Source organism: Aspergillus pseudonomiae (genome assembly GCF_009193645.1).
Source record: "Aspergillus pseudonomiae strain CBS 119388 unplaced genomic scaffold BDV37scaffold_23, whole genome shotgun sequence".
NCBI lineage: Eukaryota > Fungi > Ascomycota > Eurotiomycetes > Eurotiales > Aspergillaceae > Aspergillus > Aspergillus pseudonomiae.
The window spans coordinates 311,705-333,016 of NW_022476015.1; the positions used below are offsets into that span (position 1 = coordinate 311,705).

The window sequence follows — 21,312 nt, forward strand, 5'->3', positions numbered from 1 at the left end:
TACAATTCGTACAATCCCAAAGCACCACATCTATGCGGAGTTCCTCTGCTCCAGTGCCGCTTGAGATGCTTTTAGAGCGCCCGTGATGCTGAAGCATACAAACGGCGATAAAACGTACATCGCCTGCACTGATTAGCAAGAAACTTTGGGCGGGCCCACACATTTCCTGACTTACAGACAACGATTTGGCAATAGCCATCTTCTCCAGCTCCGAAATCTGAGCCAACTCGGCCAATCCGGATATCACCAATGCCGGAGGTCCAGCCGGCATGAGCATCAAACTGAACCAGAGAATAGGATCAGTTAACACAATATTGGTATTCTTAGCCAAGCCATATATAACGGAGATACTGAGTCTATATATATCATTCGTTAGCATCTCGCAGTCATGCGACCCCGATCCCAGAAAACCTACGCAGGCCAGATCACTAAACGAACGAGAAAAATCGTCCCAATCGCCTCCAGAGGTATTCGCCCCGAATCGCCACTAGTTTTCATCTTCTCAAAGCTGACGCCCAGCTTACATCCCACCACAAAGATCTGGAACGTCGTGAACAACTTGCCAATATTCTTGACACTCGACGTCAGCCAAGCGTTGAAGATCCCGCCGTCCTCGTATTTATTGAAGAACGCTTTATGCAACTGCGGCACCAGACCCAGAACCACACCGATCACGGTACAGCCGATCGCCACATCGGCAAAGGGGGACTCAAACGGGGCCATAAGTCTCTGTCGGATGCGCTTGGGGAACATGGATGAAATGCGCTGGGTTCCGTGCCGGATACTGTTGGAGATGTTGCGGCGGGCTTTGTGCGCTCGCTGGGGAAGAAGGGATGTCTCCTCGTCGACGTGGTGTTCAGCGGTGCCATTTCGCGTTTCGGGATCTGTGTCGTCTGCTTCTTGATTCTCCGAATCGGTGGACTCGTTGCCGTGCTGGAGTAGCTTGGGACCAACGACGTAACCGATCGTTTTACTAACTACAGCGCAGAGTAGAAAGTAGCTCTGGGCACGAGAAATAGCCTCAGACTCGGTGTCACCGTCCTTAATAAGCGGCTTTAGACTGCCCACGCTTTCCAGCGATTGCAGCAAGAGGAGCGGCAGGGATGTCGTGTTGTTGAATGCGCAGGCAGGCGTCACCCAGTGCGGGAGCTTCAGTCCCTTGGAGACGAAATATGCTAGGCCAATCGAGACACTGGTGTAAAGAATGGACCAAACTGGCAATGCAGAGGTTATTATCAATTTCCGAGATGGTTCGGGGGAGCAGTACTGAGAACGGGGATGTAGTTCAACGCATTTCCTAATTGCAGCTGTTCGCCTAGATTGATGATGATTAAAGCGGGGAGAAACAGCTTCACTCCTAGTCCAGCCATATCAGTGATTGAGTGCTCCTGAATTAATCGTAGCCTTTGCGCTGCGACCCCGTAGCTCATGGTCAGCAGAACGGAGACGCAAGCTTGTAAGGCGCCCACCAACGGCACGACGATACCATCATCGACCATGATAAGTCCTCGGGTTAGAGTTAACGGATCAGTCGAAATTGAATCTAAATTTTTCATGCAGGAAAACCGATTAGTTCTTGAGGTTATTTAATGTTTCTTTCTTCTATGGCGTCATTGTGGCGTGACCCAGCCGAACAAGGACTCAATAAGTGGGCCATGTACTGAAGATGCTGAAGATCTTGTCTAGAACATCCTGAAGACCTTCAAGGTTGGTTCCTGGACCTATTAAAAGGGTTGCTATCTCTCCAGGCACACGAGACCTGTTTCCATATTCAGATATAAGGAACTAGTCGCTATCATTATCATGAGACGAGAACGGATACAGTAGACACAGTAAATTCCCCTTGACAGAACATTGGCCGCACCGTTTCTTTCAATAAACCTCTGGGATGAATGTAGCTGGAACAACAATGGGGGCCAGCACCCTGAATCCATAAATAGCCCCGCAAAACAGGGCCACTCCAGCAAGGAGCGCAGTGAGAAGACCTAGCTGTCCCAGAGTCTCTACACCGCACCATGCCGGTTGGGACACCCTGCGTCTCCCTAAACGCGTTGTGCGACTGTAAAACGGCACGTATTTGAATTCGAAGAAACTTTCGCCTCCTAGTCCATCTTTCTTGTCCATAATGAGGCTATAATAGAGTTTGCGACGTAACTAGACATGGTCAATACATGGGTGAATGGGGTTGTTTTCTGGGACACCTCCACAAACAGAGGATAATCAGGACAAAGTCTACCTTAATGAAAGCTTGATCGAGCATCGGAAACACTCGAAGTCCATAGCACGTGGCCATGACCATTATACAATGCCCATACACGAGTGCTTGGTAGTATAAAGAGGGACGCGGTAGGTCAAGTCTATCAGATAGCTCGTCACCGTTGAGTTTTCTCGCCATAGCCTCAAGGTATTCCTTCGACGCATATGTGGGGGCTGTGTTTTCGAGTCCAATAATGATGTTCTGCGCCAGTATCCTACCAGTATCGGTTGGGTCTAACTCTGACACCGAGATCGACTCCATCATCGCTCGTGCCCGAGCCGTTGTCTCGAAGCACTCGGTTGGTGTGCCCATGTAATACGCGACAAGTCTCCAAAGGGCAATATAATCGTCAATTTCCTGGTTCCTCAAAAAGATACCTTGTCGTGGAAGCCCAAGGAAGACCACACTCGTTGAGAACGTGTGGATAGTTCCAATGCAATCCAAGTCGTTAATGGGAATCCCGTATTTCTTGATGTCGTAGTACTCGGGTCTGTATTTGACAAGGCTCAGCACCCTACGACGGACCGATCCATGTAACAACCGGACCCGGACGGAGGAGATATGACCTTTACCCCCAGGCTTTATCGAGTCCAATGATAGGGACACCTGAAGGATGTGCTGTAGAGTTTCCAGCAGCCTGCGCCGTACAACGTCCGCCGAGAAACCTCCAGTCCGGGCCAAGGTCTCAACAACTCGGGGGGAACCCCTACACTAGCATGTCAGTCCTAACTCAGGTATTCCTTTTTCAGGAGACGAACATTCCGCCGAGGAGGCTTTGAAAGCCGAGCTATGAACTCCATGAGTGGGACTACGCGCTAGAACAGTTGAACCATGCACCGACTTACTACATTGAGAATCGGTGTTCCATAGCGGAAGAACACTTCTTGACCCCGTTTAATTTGCTCCCACTCGACCCAGTCCGGGACGGTGTTGACCTCAGACCACAGTTCGTCGAGCTTTGGATCGTCTTTTGCGTGCTTCTCCAGCAGAGAGTAGAGGTCTCTCTTCGGTGTTCGAGCGTCGGGGCTCCCTGTGCTCTTTGCACGGGCACTTCCTGGGGGTGAGATCTCATCCAGGCGATCTAGACACTCATCTACAAGTTTGTCATAGTTGAGCATGATGGAGTGCAACTGCTCCACTGGAGAGTGAAGACCGTCGATCCATTCGAACGTATAGCCCCAGCATTTGTAAATCTTTGCATTCGTGCTCCTCTGTTCGGCCATATTGATGATACCCAGCACTGATGAAATGATGCTAAAGAAACCTCGCGAAGCACACAATATGTATCAAATCCGATGGCAACTCAGGTAAATATGGGTAGACCAGTTACACCTGCAGCAGCCTGCATGTCGGTCTGTTTATAGAGGGGTGCACCTACTTTATAAATAAATGACACCTCGAGGTAGCAGTCATCCCTGAATAAGTATTCTTAATCATGATCTCTAATGCAAGCCTCGGATGCTGCACTTCCCCGCACATCTATGCTCCATGGCGGTCCTATCCCATTACTCGCTGATCCGCCTTCACGTGTCCCGGTATATCAAGACGTTGAACCACAAGATAGCCGGTGTTGATCCACGGACCCTCGATCCGCTTGCCGGCACTTTGTTTTGTCCAGCAGGAAGCTTTACAAGGGACATACACGATATGTTACAGGTTGACCAGTACAGATCTGCGGATCACAGATCATCTCTGTACTTGGATATCATAGCTATGTCAGCACTCGGAAGTTGAGGTTTCCGAATTATAGCTGGTCTCCAGATCAAGTTAGTTATTGTATACCGTTCCTTTGTTAGCGAAATCGTCAGCATAGTAATTTCTACGTCCCGTGCATAGTTTCTGGGCGGCCAGAAGAATACCCACAGAGAAACTATGACCAACAACTTAAGTTCCGTCCACTTGATGAATACTCGAGCCCGTGTCTGTGCATATGACCAGTCCTTGAAAGCACACTAGACCCAGTGAGTACTCCGTAACCTATCCATTTATGGAGCCTAGACACGGGGTGCTGAGGAACTCTTCGCAGCTCCTCATCGAGTGATCCGACGGAGCTAACGAAGTTGGGCGATCGTCAAATAAATCCCACCCTTCCATCAGGCACTTGCATGTAACACCACAGCACCGCCGAATGTTAGGCTTAGGCGTGCGTCGGTTGAAAACACGGCCCTCCTTGCTGGATCTGATAGAGGCCAGCTGCAGTAGTGGTGGTGGGAGTGACCAACCATTGTTGTTATCGTCGTCATCACCGCCCACGGGCATCGACCAACTGCCACCGCTCCCCGACTCACCCACTTCCCCGTCTTCCAGCTCCAGCTCCAGCTCCAGTTCCTTCCCGACCCCTACCACCACCTTCAATCCTTCTCCCTCCTCCTCATCTGTTCACCCTCCGGCTATTCGCATTATGGCCCCCTCCGGAAAGGGCCCTCAAGCTGAGGCCCACCATGGCTCCGTCTTCTCTGTCTCCGGTCCCGTCGTCGTGGCCGAGAACATGATCGGCTGTGCCATGTACGAATTGGTATGTTGTCCCACCCCGCCATCGGCATGAACCCTAGTCTCACTTTTGCGATGGGTTGTACTTCCCTCATCGGAGTTGGCTGTCGATTGTGCTAAAGTTGTCCCTTGAATCCAGTGTCGTGTCGGCAAAGATCAGCTCGTCGGTGAAGTTATCCGTCTCGATGGCGATAAGGCCACCATTCAAGTCTACGAGGAAACTGGTACGCTTTCGCATCCATTTTGCGCCTGACTCGGATTGACAGTCTAACATCGCTCCAACTCCGCAGATGGTGTGACGGTCGGCGACCCTGTCGAGAGGACGGGTAAGCCCCTAGCGGTGGAACTGGGTCCTGGTTTGATGGAAACGATCTACGACGGTATCCAACGCCCCCTGAAAGCGATCTACCACCAGTCCAAAGGAATCTACATCCCCCGTGGTATTACTGTGAACGCGCTGGATCGCGAGAAGAAGTGGGACTTCACGCCCGGTCAATACAAGGTGGGCGACCACATCACGGGAGGTGACGTCTGGGGTTCCGTGTTCGAGAACAGCTTGATGAGCGACCATAAAATCCTTCTCCCGCCCCGCGCTCGGGGTACCATTACCCGGATCGCAGAGGCTGGAAGCTACACAGTCGAGGAGAAGCTGTTGGAGATCGAATTTGACGGCAAGAAGACCGAGTTTGGTATGATGCAGACATGGCCTGTTCGTGTGCCCAGACCTGTCAACGAGAAGGTTCCATCCGACGCACCCTTCATCGTCGGCCAGAGAGTGCTGGACTCTCTGTTCCCTAGTGTGCAGGGTGGTACTGTCTGTATTCCGGGTGCTTTTGGATGTGGTAAGACTGTCATTTCGCAGTCCGTGTCCAAGTTCTCCAACAGTGATATCATCGTCTACGTTGGTTGTGGTGAGCGTGGTAACGAGATGGCTGAAGTGTTGATGGACTTCCCCGAGGTATGCGATTCTACCTCACCTGCTCCCGCCATGATTTCTTCGGTGCTAATCTGATAATCGCCCCTTAAAGCTTTCGATCGAGATCGATGGTCGCAAAGAGCCTATCATGAAGCGTACATGCCTGATCGCCAATACTTCCAACATGCCTGTCGCCGCGCGTGAGGCCTCCATTTACACCGGTATCACCATTGCGGAGTACTTCCGTGACCAGGGTAAGAACGTGGCTATGATGGCCGATTCCAGTTCTCGTTGGGCCGAGGCGCTTCGTGAACTTTCCGGCCGTCTGGGAGAGATGCCTGCAGACCAGGGTTTCCCCGCCTACCTGGGTGCCAAGCTTGCTTCCTTCTATGAACGTGCTGGAAAGAGTGTTGCTCTGGGAAGCCCCGAGAGAGTCGGCAGTGTCAGTATCGTCGGTGCCGTCAGTCCTCCTGGTGGTGATTTCTCGGATCCTGTCACTACTAGTACCCTCGGTATTGTCCAGGTGTTCTGGGGTCTCGACAAGAAGCTGGCCCAGCGAAAGCATTTCCCTTCCGTCAACACTTCGATGTCCTACAGCAAGTACACGACCGTCTTGGACAAGTTCTACGAGAAGGACTACCCCGACTTCCCCCGCCTGCGTGACCAGATCCGTGAGCTGTTGACCAAGTCCGAAGAACTCGACCAGGTCGTGCAGCTGGTCGGTAAGGCCGCTCTGGGTGATTCTGATAAGATCGCATTGGATGTGGCTGCCATGGTGAAGGATGATTTCCTTCAGCAAAACGGATACAGTGACTACGATCAGTTCTGCCCTCTGTGGAAGACAGAATATATGATGAAGGCCTTCATGGGCTACCACGATGAAGCGCAGAAGGCTATTGCTCAGGGTCAAAACTGGTCCAAGGTTCGCGAAGCCACTGCCGACATCCAGACTGCCCTGCGGAGCATGAAGTTCGAGGTTCCGGAGAACCAACAAGAGGTCTCAGAGAAGGTTCGTAGTCATCTTCCTTGTTCTACCTACATTGGTGCTAACTCAGCGACTGCAGTACGAGAAGGTTCTTCAGACCATGTCAGAGCGATTCGCGTCGGTGTCGGATGAGTAAATGGATGTAGGTGGACATAGAGAGGACGTTGACAGACGGGCCGGACTGTTCGGTTGCCTGTAGCATAACAAATTCCCATGTTCTGTAGTTCGTGCAGTTTATTTCTGTTTTAGCTTTTGTGAGAATTCATCAGCCACTGAAACGATTGCCTGATCGTAACTGTTGTTCCTCTTCATCACTTAGGCAGCATTGTTTGGCCGCCTTTGGGTGGCCAATAGCACATGACGCGGCCTTCTTATTGGGTATCGTGACCTCTTTTTGACCTCTGCTTTCTGCGCTGTCATAACCTTGACAATAAGGACAGTTTCTGTTGCAAAGTCACTCCTAAAACTCACTTTGAACGCCAGACATCTGTTGTCCCTGACCAAACGTGGGGTGGTTGGGTATACACAACTGGACTTCGGTTCTTATCGCTGGTTATCGTTGGATTTATTGAATTCTGGACCGCAAGCGAAAGTCAACCACTTGGCCGCTCGACCTTCCCGCTCTCTCCTCTTCCCACTTCCACCTCCGCAAGTCGGATAATACAGTCTACCTGCCCAAATATATTTATTCTTCTCTGTTCTACCCCTTTTTTTCCGCTCTTTAGATTTTCCTCTTCCTTTGGAGCGACTGTCTCTTGCCTTCGCTGCCAGCCATGGCAAGCCCGACCTCGTGCGCAGCCCCTGGCCCCTCGTGCTCTATATCCGACGGTATGGATTGACTGACGGATGGAAACAGAATAAATGTCAACGATCCGAGCTTGATCTCGCTGGTCAATAAGCTCCAGGATGTCTTCGCGACAGTCGGAGTACGTATTATCAAGCTCTCAGGACGCTTCTGTTCTCTCAACCCCTCGCCGCGACTGACACCGCCTGTTCTGTTTAGGTTCACAACCCCATCGACTTGCCTCAGATTGCTGTCGTCGGTTCACAGTCCAGTGGTAAGAGTTCGGTGTTAGAGAATATTGTCGGACGGGATTTGTAAGTGACTATTGCTGTGCTGGTGGGAATTCGACGCAGGTGACTGACGACTTCACCTCATCTTAGCCTCCCCCGTGGGTCCGGAATTGTCACTCGGAGACCCCTCATTCTTCAGCTTATCAACAAACCCGCAGCTCAATCGAATGGAGTTAAGGAGGAGAAGTTGGATACGACGGATAGCGCCGCCAATCTGGATGAGTACGGAGAGTTCCTGCACATTCCCGGCCAGAAGTTCTACGATTTCAACAAGATTCGCGAGGAGATTGTGCGCGAAACGGAGTCGAAGGTCGGTCGCAATGCCGGTATCTCCCCTGCGCCTATCAATCTCCGCATCTACTCACCCAACGTCCTGACCCTCACACTGGTCGACTTGCCCGGTTTGACTAAGGTCCCCGTCGGTGACCAGCCCAAGGACATTGAGAAGCAAATCAGGGATATGGTTCTGAAGTACATCAGCAAACCTAACGCGATCATCCTTGCGGTCACCGCGGCCAACCAAGATCTTGCCAACTCCGATGGTTTGAAGCTGGCACGGGAAGTCGACCCGGAGGGTCAGCGTACAATTGGTGTCTTGACCAAGGTCGATCTGATGGACGAGGGAACCGACGTCGTGGATATTCTTGCGGGCAGGATTATCCCGTTGCGCCTGGGTTATGTGCCAGTGGTCAACCGAGGTCAACGTGATATTGAGAACAAGAGACCCATCTCGTACGCCCTAGAGCATGAGAAGAACTTCTTCGAGAGCCACAAGGCCTATCGGAACAAGTCTTCGTACTGTGGAACGCCGTATCTGGCGCGGAAGCTGAACTTGGTACGTTCGCCCGGTGGGGATGGGGGCAATCCAGGTTGCTAACTGTTCGTAGATCCTTATGATGCACATCAAACAAACCCTGCCCGATATCAAAGCGCGGATTTCGTCCTCCCTTCAGAAGTACTCCGCCGAACTTGCGCAGCTGGGAGACTCCATGCTCGGCAATAGCGCTAACATCATCCTGAACATCATTACAGAGTTCAGCAATGAATATCGCACGGTGCTGGAGGGTAATAACCAGGAGCTGTCCAGCATTGAATTGTCCGGCGGTGCTCGTATCAGCTTCGTGTTCCACGAACTCTACTCCAACGGTATCAAGGCAGTGGATCCTTTCGACCAGGTCAAGGATATTGATATCCGGACGATTCTCTACAACTCTTCGGGTTCATCGCCTGCGCTTTTCGTTGGAACCACTGCCTTCGAGTTGATCGTCAAGCAGCAGATCAAGAGGCTTGAGGACCCCAGCACGAAGTGTATCTCCTTGGTCTATGACGAACTGGTCCGCATCCTGGGACAGCTCCTGAACAAGCAGTTGTTCCGCAGGTATCCCATGCTGAAGGAGAAGTTCCACGCCGTGGTCATCAGCTTCTTCAAGAAGTGCATGGAGCCGACCAACAAGATTGTTCGCGACTTGATCAACATGGAGGCGTGCTACATCAACACCGGTCACCCTGATTTCCTGAACGGACACCGCGTACGTATACCATCTGTTTTTGATTATGCGCGCTAGTTCTTAGATACTGACTTGGGCAGGCCATGACTATTGTGAATGAGCGCCAAGCCGGCAGTAAGCCTACTCAGGTTGACCCAAAGACGGGCAAACCTCTTCCTCCTCCCCGGTCGAACAGCCCGTCGGTCGATCTCGGCAATGCGGAAAGCAGCAGCGGCTCTGGCTTCTTCGGCAGCTTCTGGGCTTCGAAGAACAAGAAGAAGATGGCGGCCATGGAGCCCCCACCGCCAACCCTGAAGGCGTCGGCCTCCTTGTCCGAGCGCGAGAGCACCGAAGTTGAAGTTATCAGTATGTGTAGTGTCTGGCGTACCGGGAACAAGCACTAATGATAAGCAGAACTTCTCATCACGTCTTACTTTAACATCGTGAAGCGGACCATGATCGACATGGTCCCGAAGGCCATTATGTACATGCTCGTCCAGTATGTGTCTCCGTGCCCTATCCCAGCTCCCTCCGACTAATGTCTTCTAGATTCACCAAGGATGAGATGCAGCGCGAACTCCTCGAGAACATGTACCGCAACGGCGAACTGGACGAGCTCCTCAAGGAAAGCGACTACACGGTGCGGAGGCGCAAGGAGTGCCAACAGATGGTGGAGAGTCTGTCCCGCGCCAGCGAGATTGTCAGCCAAGTCCAGTAATCTTTTCGAATAGTGTCCGATGTGTTCGAGAATCCTGGTTTTAGATACGATTTCAGTCTTTCGTCGGTCTCGCTTCAGCTGGTTCGCCTTTTGGGAGGGATTACTTTGTCGTTGCTCGCAGCTATGCCCCATGCCTTATGCTATATGTCCTGATACGAGCGTTTTTCCCACGGAGCCCATTCTCGGATGTCAAGTGGACAAGATTCATCTCACGAATTTGTATTGCCTAATGATTGTTGTTCGTTCTTAGAATACAGAGCAGTTTAGTCTAGTGGGTTGTACAGTATATGTATATACAGTTCTAAAATCGAATAGAGCTTTCCTTAGGTCCGACTCTCATAACCTGAGTCCCACCATAGATTTATATAAAATCTAATCCCTCCCCTGATGCCGATAAGAATAATACCACCCTTCCCTCCCCAGATCCTCCCTGACCCGATAATTCTCCTCCGCATCGCGAGCCAACCCCATATCAACATCCACCACACAAACGCCTTCCTCCCACCCCAGAGACCCTACAACCCCGACCCCCGGCATCGTCACCCTGGATAATCCCAAAAACCCATCCCCCTCCGTCTGCCCCGCCGCATTCGCAAACACAACCCCACAGGTATTCTCAAAACATCTCGCCGTCAGCACCGACTCCAGAAACAGCTTCTCGCAGTCGGGATTCCTCGCCCGGAGCGCAGTTGAGGCATCGTTTTTCGTCCCTGTCAAGGCCTATCATTAACCAAGTCCCAGCCTCCAAACAACCCGACAACCGACAACCACAATACTCAAATAGATACACACACACACACACACACACACACACAGAGAGAGAGAGAGAGAGAGAGGGAGGGAGGGAGGGAGGGAGAGAGGGAGGGAGAGAACTTACAAAACGTAGGAACAACAATCATCTCCGCCCCAGCAGCGATCAACTCCCTAAACGCCTCCGGAAAGGCCAAGTCCCAGCAGATAAGCAGCCCGACCTTGCCGATGGGGGTATCGAAGGCAACGTGCGGATCCGACGCCGAAGAAGTCAGGTAGGGGCGTTCCGGGTGCCAGATGTTCTTTTTCCGGTAGGAGGCGAGGATACTGCCGTCGTTGGAGATGAAGTAGGCTGTGTTGTAGAGGATGGGGTCTGTGGAATCGGTACTGGTAGTCGTACTGGTGGGGGAGTGGTTTTCGACGATAGTGCCGGGGACGATGCAGATGTTGAGCTCCTTGGCGAGGGCTTGGTAGGATTGGAGGTATTTGGTGGTTATCTGGGAGTCAGTCTGCGGCAGGTAGAGCGGGTTTGTTGGGGGGAAGGCGTTTAGATGGTATCTTTTGTTTTCTTTTGGTTAGTTTGGTGGGTTGGTTTGGAGGGTGTTGTTTGAATAAGGGAGGGGAGTGTACTCTGGGAGAACGGCTAGTTTGGCGCCTTGGGAGGCTGCTTCGCGGATGTAGGTGCATGCCTTTTGGTGGTTCTCGTCCATGGCCAGGTCCTTGGGAGGTTAGATGTAGGGTTTCTTTTCTTCGTGATGGTGGGGTTCGGTACTTTGATGTGCCATTGGATTACGGCTATGCGGTGGATTGGTGCCATTTCGGGGGATTGGTGATTGGTGCGATGATTAGTATCTTGCAATGAGGAGTCGTGAAGAAGGAGGTGACGAAGAAGAAGAGGTAGTAGACGAAGAAGAGGTGTTGATATAAGTTGGAGTCATGATGGAGGAGGATCTGGACCGGTGGGGTTAGTTGGAGGAGGTTCTCCGAGGAAGTTGGGGTATATCAACCCTATGTAGACTTCATGCATCTTCGCCGTATATAAGGAGTTACTACTTGCGCCGTCTATCCATCACTTCGTCAATTTTGTTATAGAGCTATAATATGCGTTTATGATATATGTAGAGCAATTGTTGCCCGTTGCCCTAGCCCGTTTGATAAAGAAGAGGACGTATATAAGAATATGTAGAAGCTTAATAGCTTTGGCCCATGGTGCAACATATCACAAACGGCTGGCTGTATAAATAACCCCCTAAGGCCCTGGTAGATCCTGTTCACTAGAATCCCCAATCTTCTCTCTCCTCTTGTAGTTTCCTCCGTCTCGGTCCAGCGCAATGTATTAGACTGATCCTCATAGTCCTGTACCTCGCAGCCCTAGCCGCTGCTCAACCACCGGCAAATCTACAACCAGCACAACTCGCAACCATAAATCTGCACCGCAGTTGCTCGCCCTTATTCCTTGAGTGCCCATTACGACCACGGCCAGCTGCCTTTGCGGGTTGGCCTGGCAAAAGGGACTCGTCGACCCCGATCGGATCCGCACGGCGCGCTACTCGACCGCCGACACCCGAGCCATTCCTGATAGGCAATTGCAGTACTCTGGACGGCCAGTTCCGGATGACCAATCTGTCCTTGAACAATTGTCTCGGGTGGCGAGACCAGGATAGCGGCGATTTGATTGCGGAGAATAGGTACTATATCTCCCTTACTTTGTGAGCGGTCGCGTTGGCTAATACGTCCCTAGTGGATTCGGATTCGAAAGGGGCAGATGTCATGACTGTACCTATGCATATGACAGGGATGGATTTTCGGGTTTTCTTGCTTTCAAACTAGCCTGTATATGTCGGGAATCTATTCCGCCAGCATATAGAGAGTTCAAGACGCGTAAGTTACTCTGTCTCACTGCTTGGACAGGTTCTTGTGCTGAAAGACCGTATAGCGGGAGTGATAACGTATGTTAACGCATCTGGTCGTCTTCGCTGCCATGATCACTTTGGGACCTGAAGGGTAGTCAGGGGCGGTCACTCTGTATACTATTTCGGGTTCGGTTTCGGGTTCGGTTTCACGGGGCCGATGGTATTTTGGATTGCTTTACTCTGGGGTAGTGGCTATCCTGGTATTTCGGTCTTGTTTGAGCTTGAGATTCTGGGCTTATTTCGGTTGGTAGTTCTTCGTGATGTAATAGAAGCTCTTCATCAAGCTGTAGTTCGCAGTTCTCAACGTTGGTTCTCACTGGACTGAATTCTCCTCTTCGTTTCATGCTAGTGAACACCAATGAGAGGATCGTTGAGAGCGCATGGCTCAAGATATTGGACAGATGCTGCTGCTTCGCTCTTTTTGATAGCTTAGCCCTAGCGCGAGTCACGTTGCCATGGAAGTGTGGCTTTGAGCAAGGCCCGAGAGCGACGGTGTGTGCATAGCGTCAACTCCTATTTCCCTTTGTGTTATCCGAGGCAGGTGTACTCCGTAGACCGTGCCCGTCGATGGTCTAGAATAGGCCCCGATCTCGCCTTTAACCTACCGTATGAAGATGATGGATGTCTGAATCAAGGATTCGCGCTCGGGTCGGACGTTGGTCGTTTCACATGGATAACCACCCCGAGTCTTATCAGAGTTGATTCATCCTCTATAGACAGTCGGTATGCAGGTGAACACTCAGGTGCTTAGGGCACAAAGTACTATTGTTGACCGTTCGATCTGTCCATGCATGGATAGGATTATTTGATACCCACTATTCTGAAACACGATCGGGTCAATGCACGGACTCCGGTCTGGATGGTGAGTTGTTCATGGAACGAGGAAGGTGGTTGTGATGAGTCAAGAACACATTTTCAGCTCGCCATTTCAGATGAGCCCAGCAGGTGACTTGATGGTCCTTGCATGGTGACCTCAGGCTCCCCTGTCTTTTCAACTATATTTAGAATGAATACCTAACTATTACCGGATTATCCGGAGGTGGTGTTTAGCCTGGACAAGCGAATTTCAGGCAAAATGACATCATAAATCGTCAGTGTTCATTGTTCTTGTCAGTGAAGAAAGAATGAACATCTCAGGGAATGCTATAGGGTAATCTGCAATACCAAGAAGCAAACTTGACCCACCGACAAACCTCGGGCTCCGCTGCCGAGACTATCGGGCATGTGAGACTGAAGTGATATCCACCGCTCACACATGACCTCTACTATCACCACCTCGCACACCTTCAACAACATCGTAGCCATGGCGCCCTTGACTGCCGCGGAGATTGTGGAGCACCCTGCGTATAATTCGGTGGCGTGGGATCTCTCTCCCACCACCTCAGGAACCTGTCCAGTAGCGCAAAACAGACGCGGCGGCCCCTTGAACCTGTACTATGAAATCCACGGCACTGGACCTGCAAAGCTTGTCGTACGTTTCACCGCTCGTGTACATTCCTCCCCTTGTCTGCACATCAGCACTAAAGATGAATCATAGTGGATCATGGGGCTGAACGCCTCACACGACGATTGGAAGCGGCAGACCAAGTATTTCGGCCACCAGAACGCCGCCAAATACACCTGTTTGGTCTTTGACAATCGCGGTGTCGGGCGCTCCGACAAGCCAGTGAACTACTACTCCACGTCGGAGATGGCGCAAGATGTCGTCGATCTCCTGAGTCACCTGGGCTGGATCGACCTCTCGGCCCCCGCCACCCGATCGATCCATGTCATCGGCGCCAGTATGGGCGGCATGATCTCCCAGGAAGTCGGCATGCTCATTCCCGACCGTCTGGCGAGTCTCACGCTATGCTGTACGGCCCCGCGACTCGTCCGCACGGCCCCGTTCCTGGAGAACCTGCGCGAGCGCGCGAGCATGTTCATCCCTCGGCATGTGGACGTCGAGCTGGCGCGCCTGGGCTACACACTTTTCGGCGGGGATTTCCTCGACCAGCCCGATACGGAGAACGAGGATCCGAAGAAGAACTTCCCGACCAGGCGCGACCGGTTCGCGGCCGGCCAGTTGAAGAAGCGGGAGGATCCCGATAACTTTACGAAGAAGGGCTTCCTGATGCAGATTGTGGCGTGCTACTTTCATCAGAAGTCTCCACAGCAGCTGAAGGCGCTGGGGGATGCTGTTGGGCGAGAGCGCATTGCTGTTCTGCACGGCACGGAAGACCGCATGCTTACGTTCCGTCATGGGGAGATCCTACATGAGGAGATTGGCAAAGGAATCCTGTGGAAGGTGTATGAGGGCAGTGGCCATGTGCTGATGTGGGAGAATGAAGATGAGGTGAACCAGTTATTGGAGGAGCTGGTCGAAAGGACTTCCTAATCTGGAACAAATCCTTAGATGTCTGATCATGCTTATTAATTTATTTGTATACCAACTGTATCCTTCCGTATGTACATAAATGCGTGAGCAACCAGAGCGAGAAGAGTTCGAAAGCCAAAGACAAAAAAGAGGCAATAAGCAACCCTGGAAATATGCACGTTTACCTAATACGGTCTGCAAAGCTGACAGGGCGAGAGTGGAATGTGACCAACCATTCAGCCGCCGATATCATTTGCACTGAACACGAGCTCCAATCAACACCCTGCACATGAAACCAGCGCGTATATAAACATCAGCCTAACCACCATGAAGCCCATAATCTGGTTTTCTCTTTTCACCGCCGCTTTTTCTATGACCAACCCTCACCTCCCACAACACTCCAACATGTCCAGCGAAAACGACACCCTCTCCGAAGGGCAATACCACCGAGGCGGCGCAGACGACCTGCGCTCGCCATGTCCAATCATCAACTCCCTCGCAAACCACGGCTATATCGCGCGAGACGGCCGGAACATCACCGGGAGCCAACTCAAGGCCGCCCTGGAGCGCATCGGACTTGGCTTTGACACCGCCGGCGGGCTCGTGAAGATCGCCTTCCAAGACCATGTTGACCCACCCGCGGGCAGCCCACGCACGACCGCCAATTTCGGGCTCCGCGACGCGGGCCAAATTAACGAAGACGGGGACCCCGTGCTCAACCTCGACCAGCTGGGGCGTCCCCACGCCATCGAGCACGACGTCTCCGTTACGCGACAAGACCGCGCTTTGGGCGATTACGTCCACCTCAACCCGGACCTGTATCAGCAACTGCTCGCCTCTTCGGAAAACGGGACGTCCTTTTCCATCTCGGATGTGGGCAAACTGCGCAAGAAGCGGTTCGAGCAGTCGAAGAGCGATAACCCGGAGCTTGATCTGGACAAGAGGATGCATTACATCGCGTGCGCGGAGGTCGGCGGCATCATGGGTGTCTTCGGGAAGGGGCTCTACCATGTGCCGAAGGAGTATATCCAGGCGATCTTTGGCGAGGAGCGGTTGCCGTTTGACGAGGGATGGCGGCCGCGTTGGACGAAGTTGTATCTACCGGAGGCTGGGGCCGTGACTTTGGCTATTTCGCATTATGCGTGGCCGTTCTAGGTGCGGTTTGCTATGGGTGTCACTAGGCGGGGTTTTGCTATTGCTGTTTTGTATGACATTGAGTAGTATGGGACTGTGGTTCGTTTTTGATCTGGGGTGGTCATCTTTGAGGGTCCACCTGTGGCTCTGTATGAATGTTTAGCGACAGGGTTTATAGATGGAGATTTCTGCGGGACATGATTATATAGTATGATAGATACCCAAGCTAGGACATGCAAGGAGAGAGGCCCTCAGTTCACACTCTTGCATTATTGGAATGGATGCAGACATGGCACAGGCAAAGTCTCACATTTAACTAGTACAAATGCAACCCCCGAAATATATTTCCCTACAATACCAGAAACCTATCCAGGGTGCTGTGTGAGACATGTGTCAGTCGTAGCACCGAGAATACTAGTTGCTTGTCAGGTGAGCGGGGATCATGTCGGACCAACGTTCGAGGCCCTTGGCAGGTTTACATTCGATGGAACTAGACTTCTTTGTCTCAACTTCGGCTGTCTTTCTTTTCGTCGTCTCAGAATGTGAAAGGGGTCGGATCAAATAAATATATATGTATAATGCCAGCTAAAAACCTGAGATACAGGAGGGGACATACTAGGAAGAGAGCCTATATAGAGATCATGATAGCGTGGGAATAGAAGCGTTAAGCTAGCCATGTAGTCACTATGTAGTGCAGTACTAGTATATCACATTCCAAAGCAAGACCGGTGGGTCTTCTCCGGATTTTTCTGGAAGACAGAGACGAAATTCTAGAGAAAATGGAAACTATTTCATACATTCTCAAATAGGTATCAGTAGATTCAGTACTACTACTAGTATTTCTAGTACTACGGAGTACGGTACTGGAGTCCTCCTTGCCACTAGTGAGGTAATAGTATTGACGTGGCTTGCCCACCCAACACAGCCAATGACTGTGAATCAATTGGATACAATTGTGGCGCATACGAGATAACGATAGAAACGGAGGATTTAAAACGTGTGTTCCTCTACTGGCTGCAATTGGATGACCAAGTATGTTGACAGGTCTGAAGATAAGGAAGATAGATGATACGTGACTGACCCCTGTCATGTCGAATGTTGAAAAAAAAAAAAAAAAAAAAAAAAAAAAAAAGGGAAAAAGCCAAGAGTGGATGGCACCCGGGGACCCGGACGATGGAGACCTTTCGACCGCCTTCAGGTTAAGGTTAAGATGGACTCAGGCTCGGCGAAACAGCCAATCCGGGTAAGCGATCTACCGATGTGGCGTCTGGCAAGGGTGGAGCCACGAGGAGGTACGGCCACAGAAAAGCGCGGCCGGTTGCGCACTTCCTTCTGCAAGCCGCAGGCAGAGAAATTAAAGTACGTCCGGATGTTGATTAGCAGAACCATTGCGGCGATTTGTCTCCAGTGAGGGATTATTTCGTGTTTGCTTTTTTTGCTTCCCCCAAACTAACGCTTTTCATCTCCCTTAGCACTGCCTTTTCCTGCAGCTTAGTGTCTGGCCTAATTTTTTTCTTTTCAGCCCCGAAAAAAAAAATAGCAATAAATAAATAAAATTCCGGACTCTTTCACATTCTTCCAAAGAATATCCCTTTCTACATTCCTTCACATCGGAATCTCTTGTGAAGGCTCCCGCGGACACCGCTTACGGAGGGTATATCGTATCGCATGATCAATCCCATTCAACCATGCCCTTGACGCCAACATACCTCCAGCTAGCATGTCGTCTCGCCAGAACTAGACGCTAACAATACGGGTTGGTTCTGCGGCATGTTCGCGGTTGCGACACCTTTTCCCACGAGAATTTGGATCCGTCGATCGTCTAGCTGACATCGTGCTGTCATACTCGGTACACTACATCAGAATTGCGCGATAACCTTTGATCTTCATTCCGACAGCCAATTTCTAGAATCCTCCCGCGCATCTGCCACGCGAGAATTCTCCGACCATTTCGTGACTCTCAGACGGACGACTGTTCCCCCGTCAGGATCACCAAGCGGTGGTACAGCCGTAGTCGTCAAGATGTTTTCCTCTTTCATTCGCGGGGTAGCCTCGGTCAAGTCGCAAGTGCCACTATTAAGGAACCTGCGCCTCAACTACATCTTGATACACTATATTTATATCATTGCGATGGCCATAATCACCTCGATTATTATCTACCCAGGAAACGACCTCGCTTATATCGATGCGCTCTTCTTCTCAGCGGGGGCCGCCACGCAGAGTGGGCTGAACACGATAGACTTCAACCTGCTGAAAACATACCAGCAGGTCATCCTCTACTGGGTCTCCATGCTGACGACCCCCATTTTCATCAACACCGTTCTAGTCTTTGTCCGACTGTACTGGTTTGAAAAGCGATTTCAGCATGTGGTTCGTGATGCTCGAGCTTTGCGCCAAACCCGATCCAGAATGCGGACGATCAGCGAAGACAAGGATAACCAAAATCACAGCCGGGAGGAGGCTGGCGTCGGGGGTCGCTCCATTGTGGTGTTGCGCGATAATCAAGGAGGCCCCCGGGACCGTGAGCAACCAGGCGCCATCTACAAAACACCTTCCGACAGTGACTCGAGACCCAGTTCGTCGGGTGCCAGAGATGAGAGTGGCAATACCTCCGAGCAAGAAACCGACGGCAACAACAACTTGAGGCGAGAGTTTGGGAGTCTCCGGGTTCCGGCCCAATTGAGCCCCGAACATCACATTGCCTTCTTGGAGAATCAACGGAGGTCCAAAGGTGCCTTGAGGATACCTAGTCCGAGGGAGTATGACCGTGGTGGCGTTCCCGAGGTCCTGGAAGAAGAGGAGGGTGGAGGGGCAGAAGCCATTGGCGAGACCAGTACTCAATCCGACGATCCACCGAGCCCACGCCATGTGGAGGAGGACGACCAGGTAGGGCCGATGGAGGGGCCGCATATTACCATCAATGAGCCGGATATGATACGGACACGGACGAGGAATTCTACCTTCCCCCGGTTAGACACCCGTCCTACCGTGCGCGAGACGGCGGACTTGAGCGATCCATCGCCTCTGGCCCGCACCACCACCCGGAGACCCACGTTCACCGGCGTGTTTCGGTCCCTGACGCAGGAGAGAGACCGGAATACGCTTCCCTATCTGAGCTGGAATGCGACGGTCGGCCGGAATTCCCAGTTCGTTGATCTGACCGAGGAGCAACGGGATGAGCTAGGAGGCATCGAATATCGAGCACTCAAAACATTGGCGGTCGTGCTGATCTCGTACTATGTCTTTTTCCACCTTCTAGGGATTATCTGCTTGGTGCCGTGGATCCTGACGACTCGCTGGGGTGTGGTTGTCACGAGTATTGGGCAAGGACGACCTTGGTGGGCGATCTTCACGGCTGCATCCTCTTTCAACGACGTGGGGTTCTCCATCACCCCTGACTCGATGAGCTCGTTCCAAGAAGCCGTCTTTCCCCTGCTTCTGCTGGCCTTCCTCATCATCATCGGTAACACAGGCTTTCCCTGTATGTTGCGATTGATCATTTGGCTATTGTCCAAGCTTGTGCGAAAAGAATCTCCCTTGTGGGAAGAGTTGAAGTTTCTCTTAGATCATCCTCGTCGCTGCTTCACCCTTCTCTTCCCCCGTAATGCTACTTGGTGGTTATTCGCCATCCTGGTGGCGTTGAACGGGATTGATTTGATCTTTTTCATTATTCTGGACTTGAACGATTCGGCTGTCACCTCTCTATCTACCGGTATCAAAATCTTAGACGGCCTTTACCAGGCCGCGTGCACGCGTACTGCCGGCTTTGCTGTCGTCAGTATAGCAGAGTTGCATCCCGCTGTCCAGGTATCCTACATGATCATGATGTATATCTCCGTTTTCCCGATCGCCATCTCTCTTCGTCGAACCAATGTGTACGAGGAGAAAAGTCTCGGCGTCTACCCTGCAGATGATGACGACAACGATGAGAACCAGACCGCGCCGAGTTATATTGGAGCTCACTTGCGGCGGCAGCTGAGTTTCGACTTGTGGTACGTGTTCTTGGGTTTATTTATCATCACCATTGTCGAAGGAGGACGCCTGCAGCGCCAGGACGATTACTCGTTTCAAATCTGGTCGGTTCTTTTCGAGGTCGTCTCCGCCTATGGCACTGTCGGTTTGTCCATGGGGTACCCAGGAGTCAATGCATCTTTCGCGAGTCAGTTCCAAACATTGTCAAAGTTGGTTATCATCGCCATGCAAGTCCGTGGTCGGCATCGTGGCCTCCCCTACTCACTGGACCGTGCCATCTTGCTTCCATCCGAGGCTTTGAACCACCATGAAATTGCGGATGCAGAGCGTCGAATGCGCCGCCGTGCCTCTAGTCTCAGCCAAATGTCTACGGATCACCGGCTGTCCCAGGCTCAGGAGAACGGCATGTCCACCGGGCAAGACCCCAGAGACAAAAATACGCCGTGGTTCAGTGGGAGCCCTGTCTTGCGTCGCCAGTCTACCCGGCGATCACAGAGATCTCAACGGTAGGACTTTCACTTTTCAAATAGACTTTTTTTTTTGGAAGCTCCTTGTCGTTTATTGTGATACTCACATCGATGGTTTTAATCTTCTGTGATTGGGTGTAAAATTTGCTTTTGGTGTTTTAGACCTTCCGTTATTGAGATATATTCGTATTTGAGCGTCGCCTCTGCCGTTTAGCGTATCATTGCTCGAGCGTCTACAATGTTTTCCTCCCTTGGGCTGTATAGTGTGGCTTTGTCTGGCAATTTCGGTGGCTAATTTTCTCATCCTGTATATACCCAATTGAAGGCCACGCAGCAGGCTGTGTGTCTGATTTCTAACGATCTTTTCCTGTATTATAAGTAGCCGCCCGAGTATATATGGCTTATTGAACCACCCACCCATAGAATATAGACATCCAGGCGACTCACAACCTGGACTGTCTGTTTGGCATTCGAAATAGCCATCCCAGCGGTACAGAAAATTCATATTTGACACGCCTTCAAAGACTATAGTTCCGTAATAGCATGCCAGTCAAAGAACACCCAAGCAACTATGTCGTTCACCAACAGCACGATCAAGCTTTCTGGCCCGGGTCCATCACCGGAACGATCATGCTGTCGGTATTCAGCATTCTACCCCGAAAGAAGGGACGATCATGACTTGGCCGTCCGGAAGTACGGGAGACGCGAATCTCCGGGCGAAGCTTTTCGGTAGGACGGCGGGTAACATGTGGAGCTGCGTTTGAGGGTGGAAGGCTTGTCTTAGAATATGGTTCGA

General features: G+C 51.5%; 7 protein-coding genes across 7 annotated transcripts; 4 read left to right on the forward strand and 3 right to left on the reverse strand.

Annotated features, from left to right (window-relative positions):
* Positions 1-30: 30 nt before the first annotated feature.
* Positions 31-1,499, reverse strand: BDV37DRAFT_281885 (Auxin Efflux Carrier superfamily; the record flags this gene model as incomplete). The annotated part of the gene is made up of 4 exons (XM_032086912.1): positions 31-123; positions 176-356; positions 416-1,214; positions 1,268-1,499. The coding sequence occupies 4 exons, from the start codon at positions 1,497-1,499 to the stop codon at positions 31-33; spliced, it is 1,305 nt and encodes a 434-aa protein (XP_031942799.1).
* On the reverse strand, positions 1,071-3,480 carry BDV37DRAFT_293171 (oxygenase MpaB family protein; the record flags this gene model as incomplete). Its single annotated transcript, XM_032089349.1, has 4 exons — positions 1,071-2,059; positions 2,237-2,963; positions 3,016-3,044; positions 3,103-3,480. 4 exons carry the CDS (start codon positions 3,478-3,480, stop codon positions 1,802-1,804), a joined length of 1,392 nt encoding a protein of 463 aa, XP_031942800.1. The 3' UTR covers positions 1,071-1,801.
* Positions 3,481-4,658: 1,178 nt separating this feature from the next.
* On the forward strand, positions 4,659-9,927 carry BDV37DRAFT_270719 (ATP synthase alpha/beta family, nucleotide-binding domain-containing protein; the record flags this gene model as incomplete). Its single annotated transcript, XM_032084602.1, has 10 exons — positions 4,659-4,772; positions 4,887-4,971; positions 5,038-5,705; positions 5,776-6,726; positions 7,652-7,746; positions 7,813-8,557; positions 8,610-9,251; positions 9,311-9,575; positions 9,624-9,708; positions 9,759-9,927. The coding sequence occupies 10 exons, from the start codon at positions 4,659-4,661 to the stop codon at positions 9,925-9,927; spliced, it is 3,819 nt and encodes a 1,272-aa protein (XP_031942801.1).
* A 252-nt stretch (positions 9,928-10,179) lies between these two features.
* BDV37DRAFT_92361 (carbon-nitrogen hydrolase family protein) lies at positions 10,180-12,120 on the reverse strand. Its single transcript, XM_032091454.1, has 4 exons — positions 11,450-12,120; positions 11,308-11,396; positions 10,805-11,235; positions 10,180-10,637 (listed from the first exon to the last, which is right to left on the reverse strand). Exons 1-4 carry the CDS (start codon positions 11,492-11,494, stop codon positions 10,300-10,302), a joined length of 903 nt encoding a protein of 300 aa, XP_031942802.1. The 5' UTR covers positions 11,495-12,120; the 3' UTR covers positions 10,180-10,299.
* A 1,377-nt stretch (positions 12,121-13,497) lies between these two features.
* BDV37DRAFT_92454 (alpha/beta fold hydrolase) lies at positions 13,498-15,117 on the forward strand. The gene is made up of 2 exons (XM_032091455.1): positions 13,498-14,061; positions 14,128-15,117. The coding sequence occupies exons 1-2, from the start codon at positions 13,846-13,848 to the stop codon at positions 14,962-14,964; spliced, it is 1,053 nt and encodes a 350-aa protein (XP_031942803.1). The 5' UTR covers positions 13,498-13,845; the 3' UTR covers positions 14,965-15,117.
* A 231-nt stretch (positions 15,118-15,348) lies between these two features.
* Positions 15,349-16,098, forward strand: BDV37DRAFT_270722 (putative peroxidase; the record flags this gene model as incomplete). The annotated part of the gene is made up of 1 exon (XM_032084603.1): positions 15,349-16,098. The coding sequence occupies one exon, from the start codon at positions 15,349-15,351 to the stop codon at positions 16,096-16,098; it is 750 nt and encodes a 249-aa protein (XP_031942804.1).
* Positions 16,099-17,393: 1,295 nt separating this feature from the next.
* BDV37DRAFT_245197 (potassium ion transporter) lies at positions 17,394-21,036 on the forward strand. Its single transcript, XM_032081630.1, has 2 exons — positions 17,394-17,484; positions 17,550-21,036. Exon 2 carries the CDS (start codon positions 18,100-18,102, stop codon positions 20,557-20,559), a length of 2,460 nt encoding a protein of 819 aa, XP_031942805.1. The 5' UTR covers positions 17,394-17,484; positions 17,550-18,099; the 3' UTR covers positions 20,560-21,036.
* Positions 21,037-21,312: the final 276 nt, after the last annotated feature.

Excerpts from the sequence above, each read along its gene's own strand:
- BDV37DRAFT_92361 (XM_032091454.1), bottom strand. The coding sequence starts at position 11,494 with ATGGCACCAATCCACCGCATAGCCGTAATCCAATGGCACATCAAA. Across the intron at positions 11,397-11,449 it reads TAATCCAATGGCACATCAAA|GACCTGGCCATGGACGAGAA; the intron begins GTACCGAACCCC and ends TAACCTCCCAAG. Across the intron at positions 11,236-11,307 it reads AAACTAGCCGTTCTCCCAGA|ATACCATCTAAACGCCTTCC; the intron begins GTACACTCCCCT and ends AGAAAACAAAAG.
- BDV37DRAFT_92454 (XM_032091455.1), top strand. The coding sequence starts at position 13,846 with ATGACCTCTACTATCACCACCTCGCACACCTTCAACAACATCGTAGCC. Across the intron at positions 14,062-14,127 it reads CTGGACCTGCAAAGCTTGTC|TGGATCATGGGGCTGAACGC; the intron begins GTACGTTTCACC and ends GATGAATCATAG.
- BDV37DRAFT_245197 (XM_032081630.1), top strand. The coding sequence starts at position 18,100 with ATGTTTTCCTCTTTCATTCGCGGGGTAGCCTCGGTCAAGTCGCAAGTG.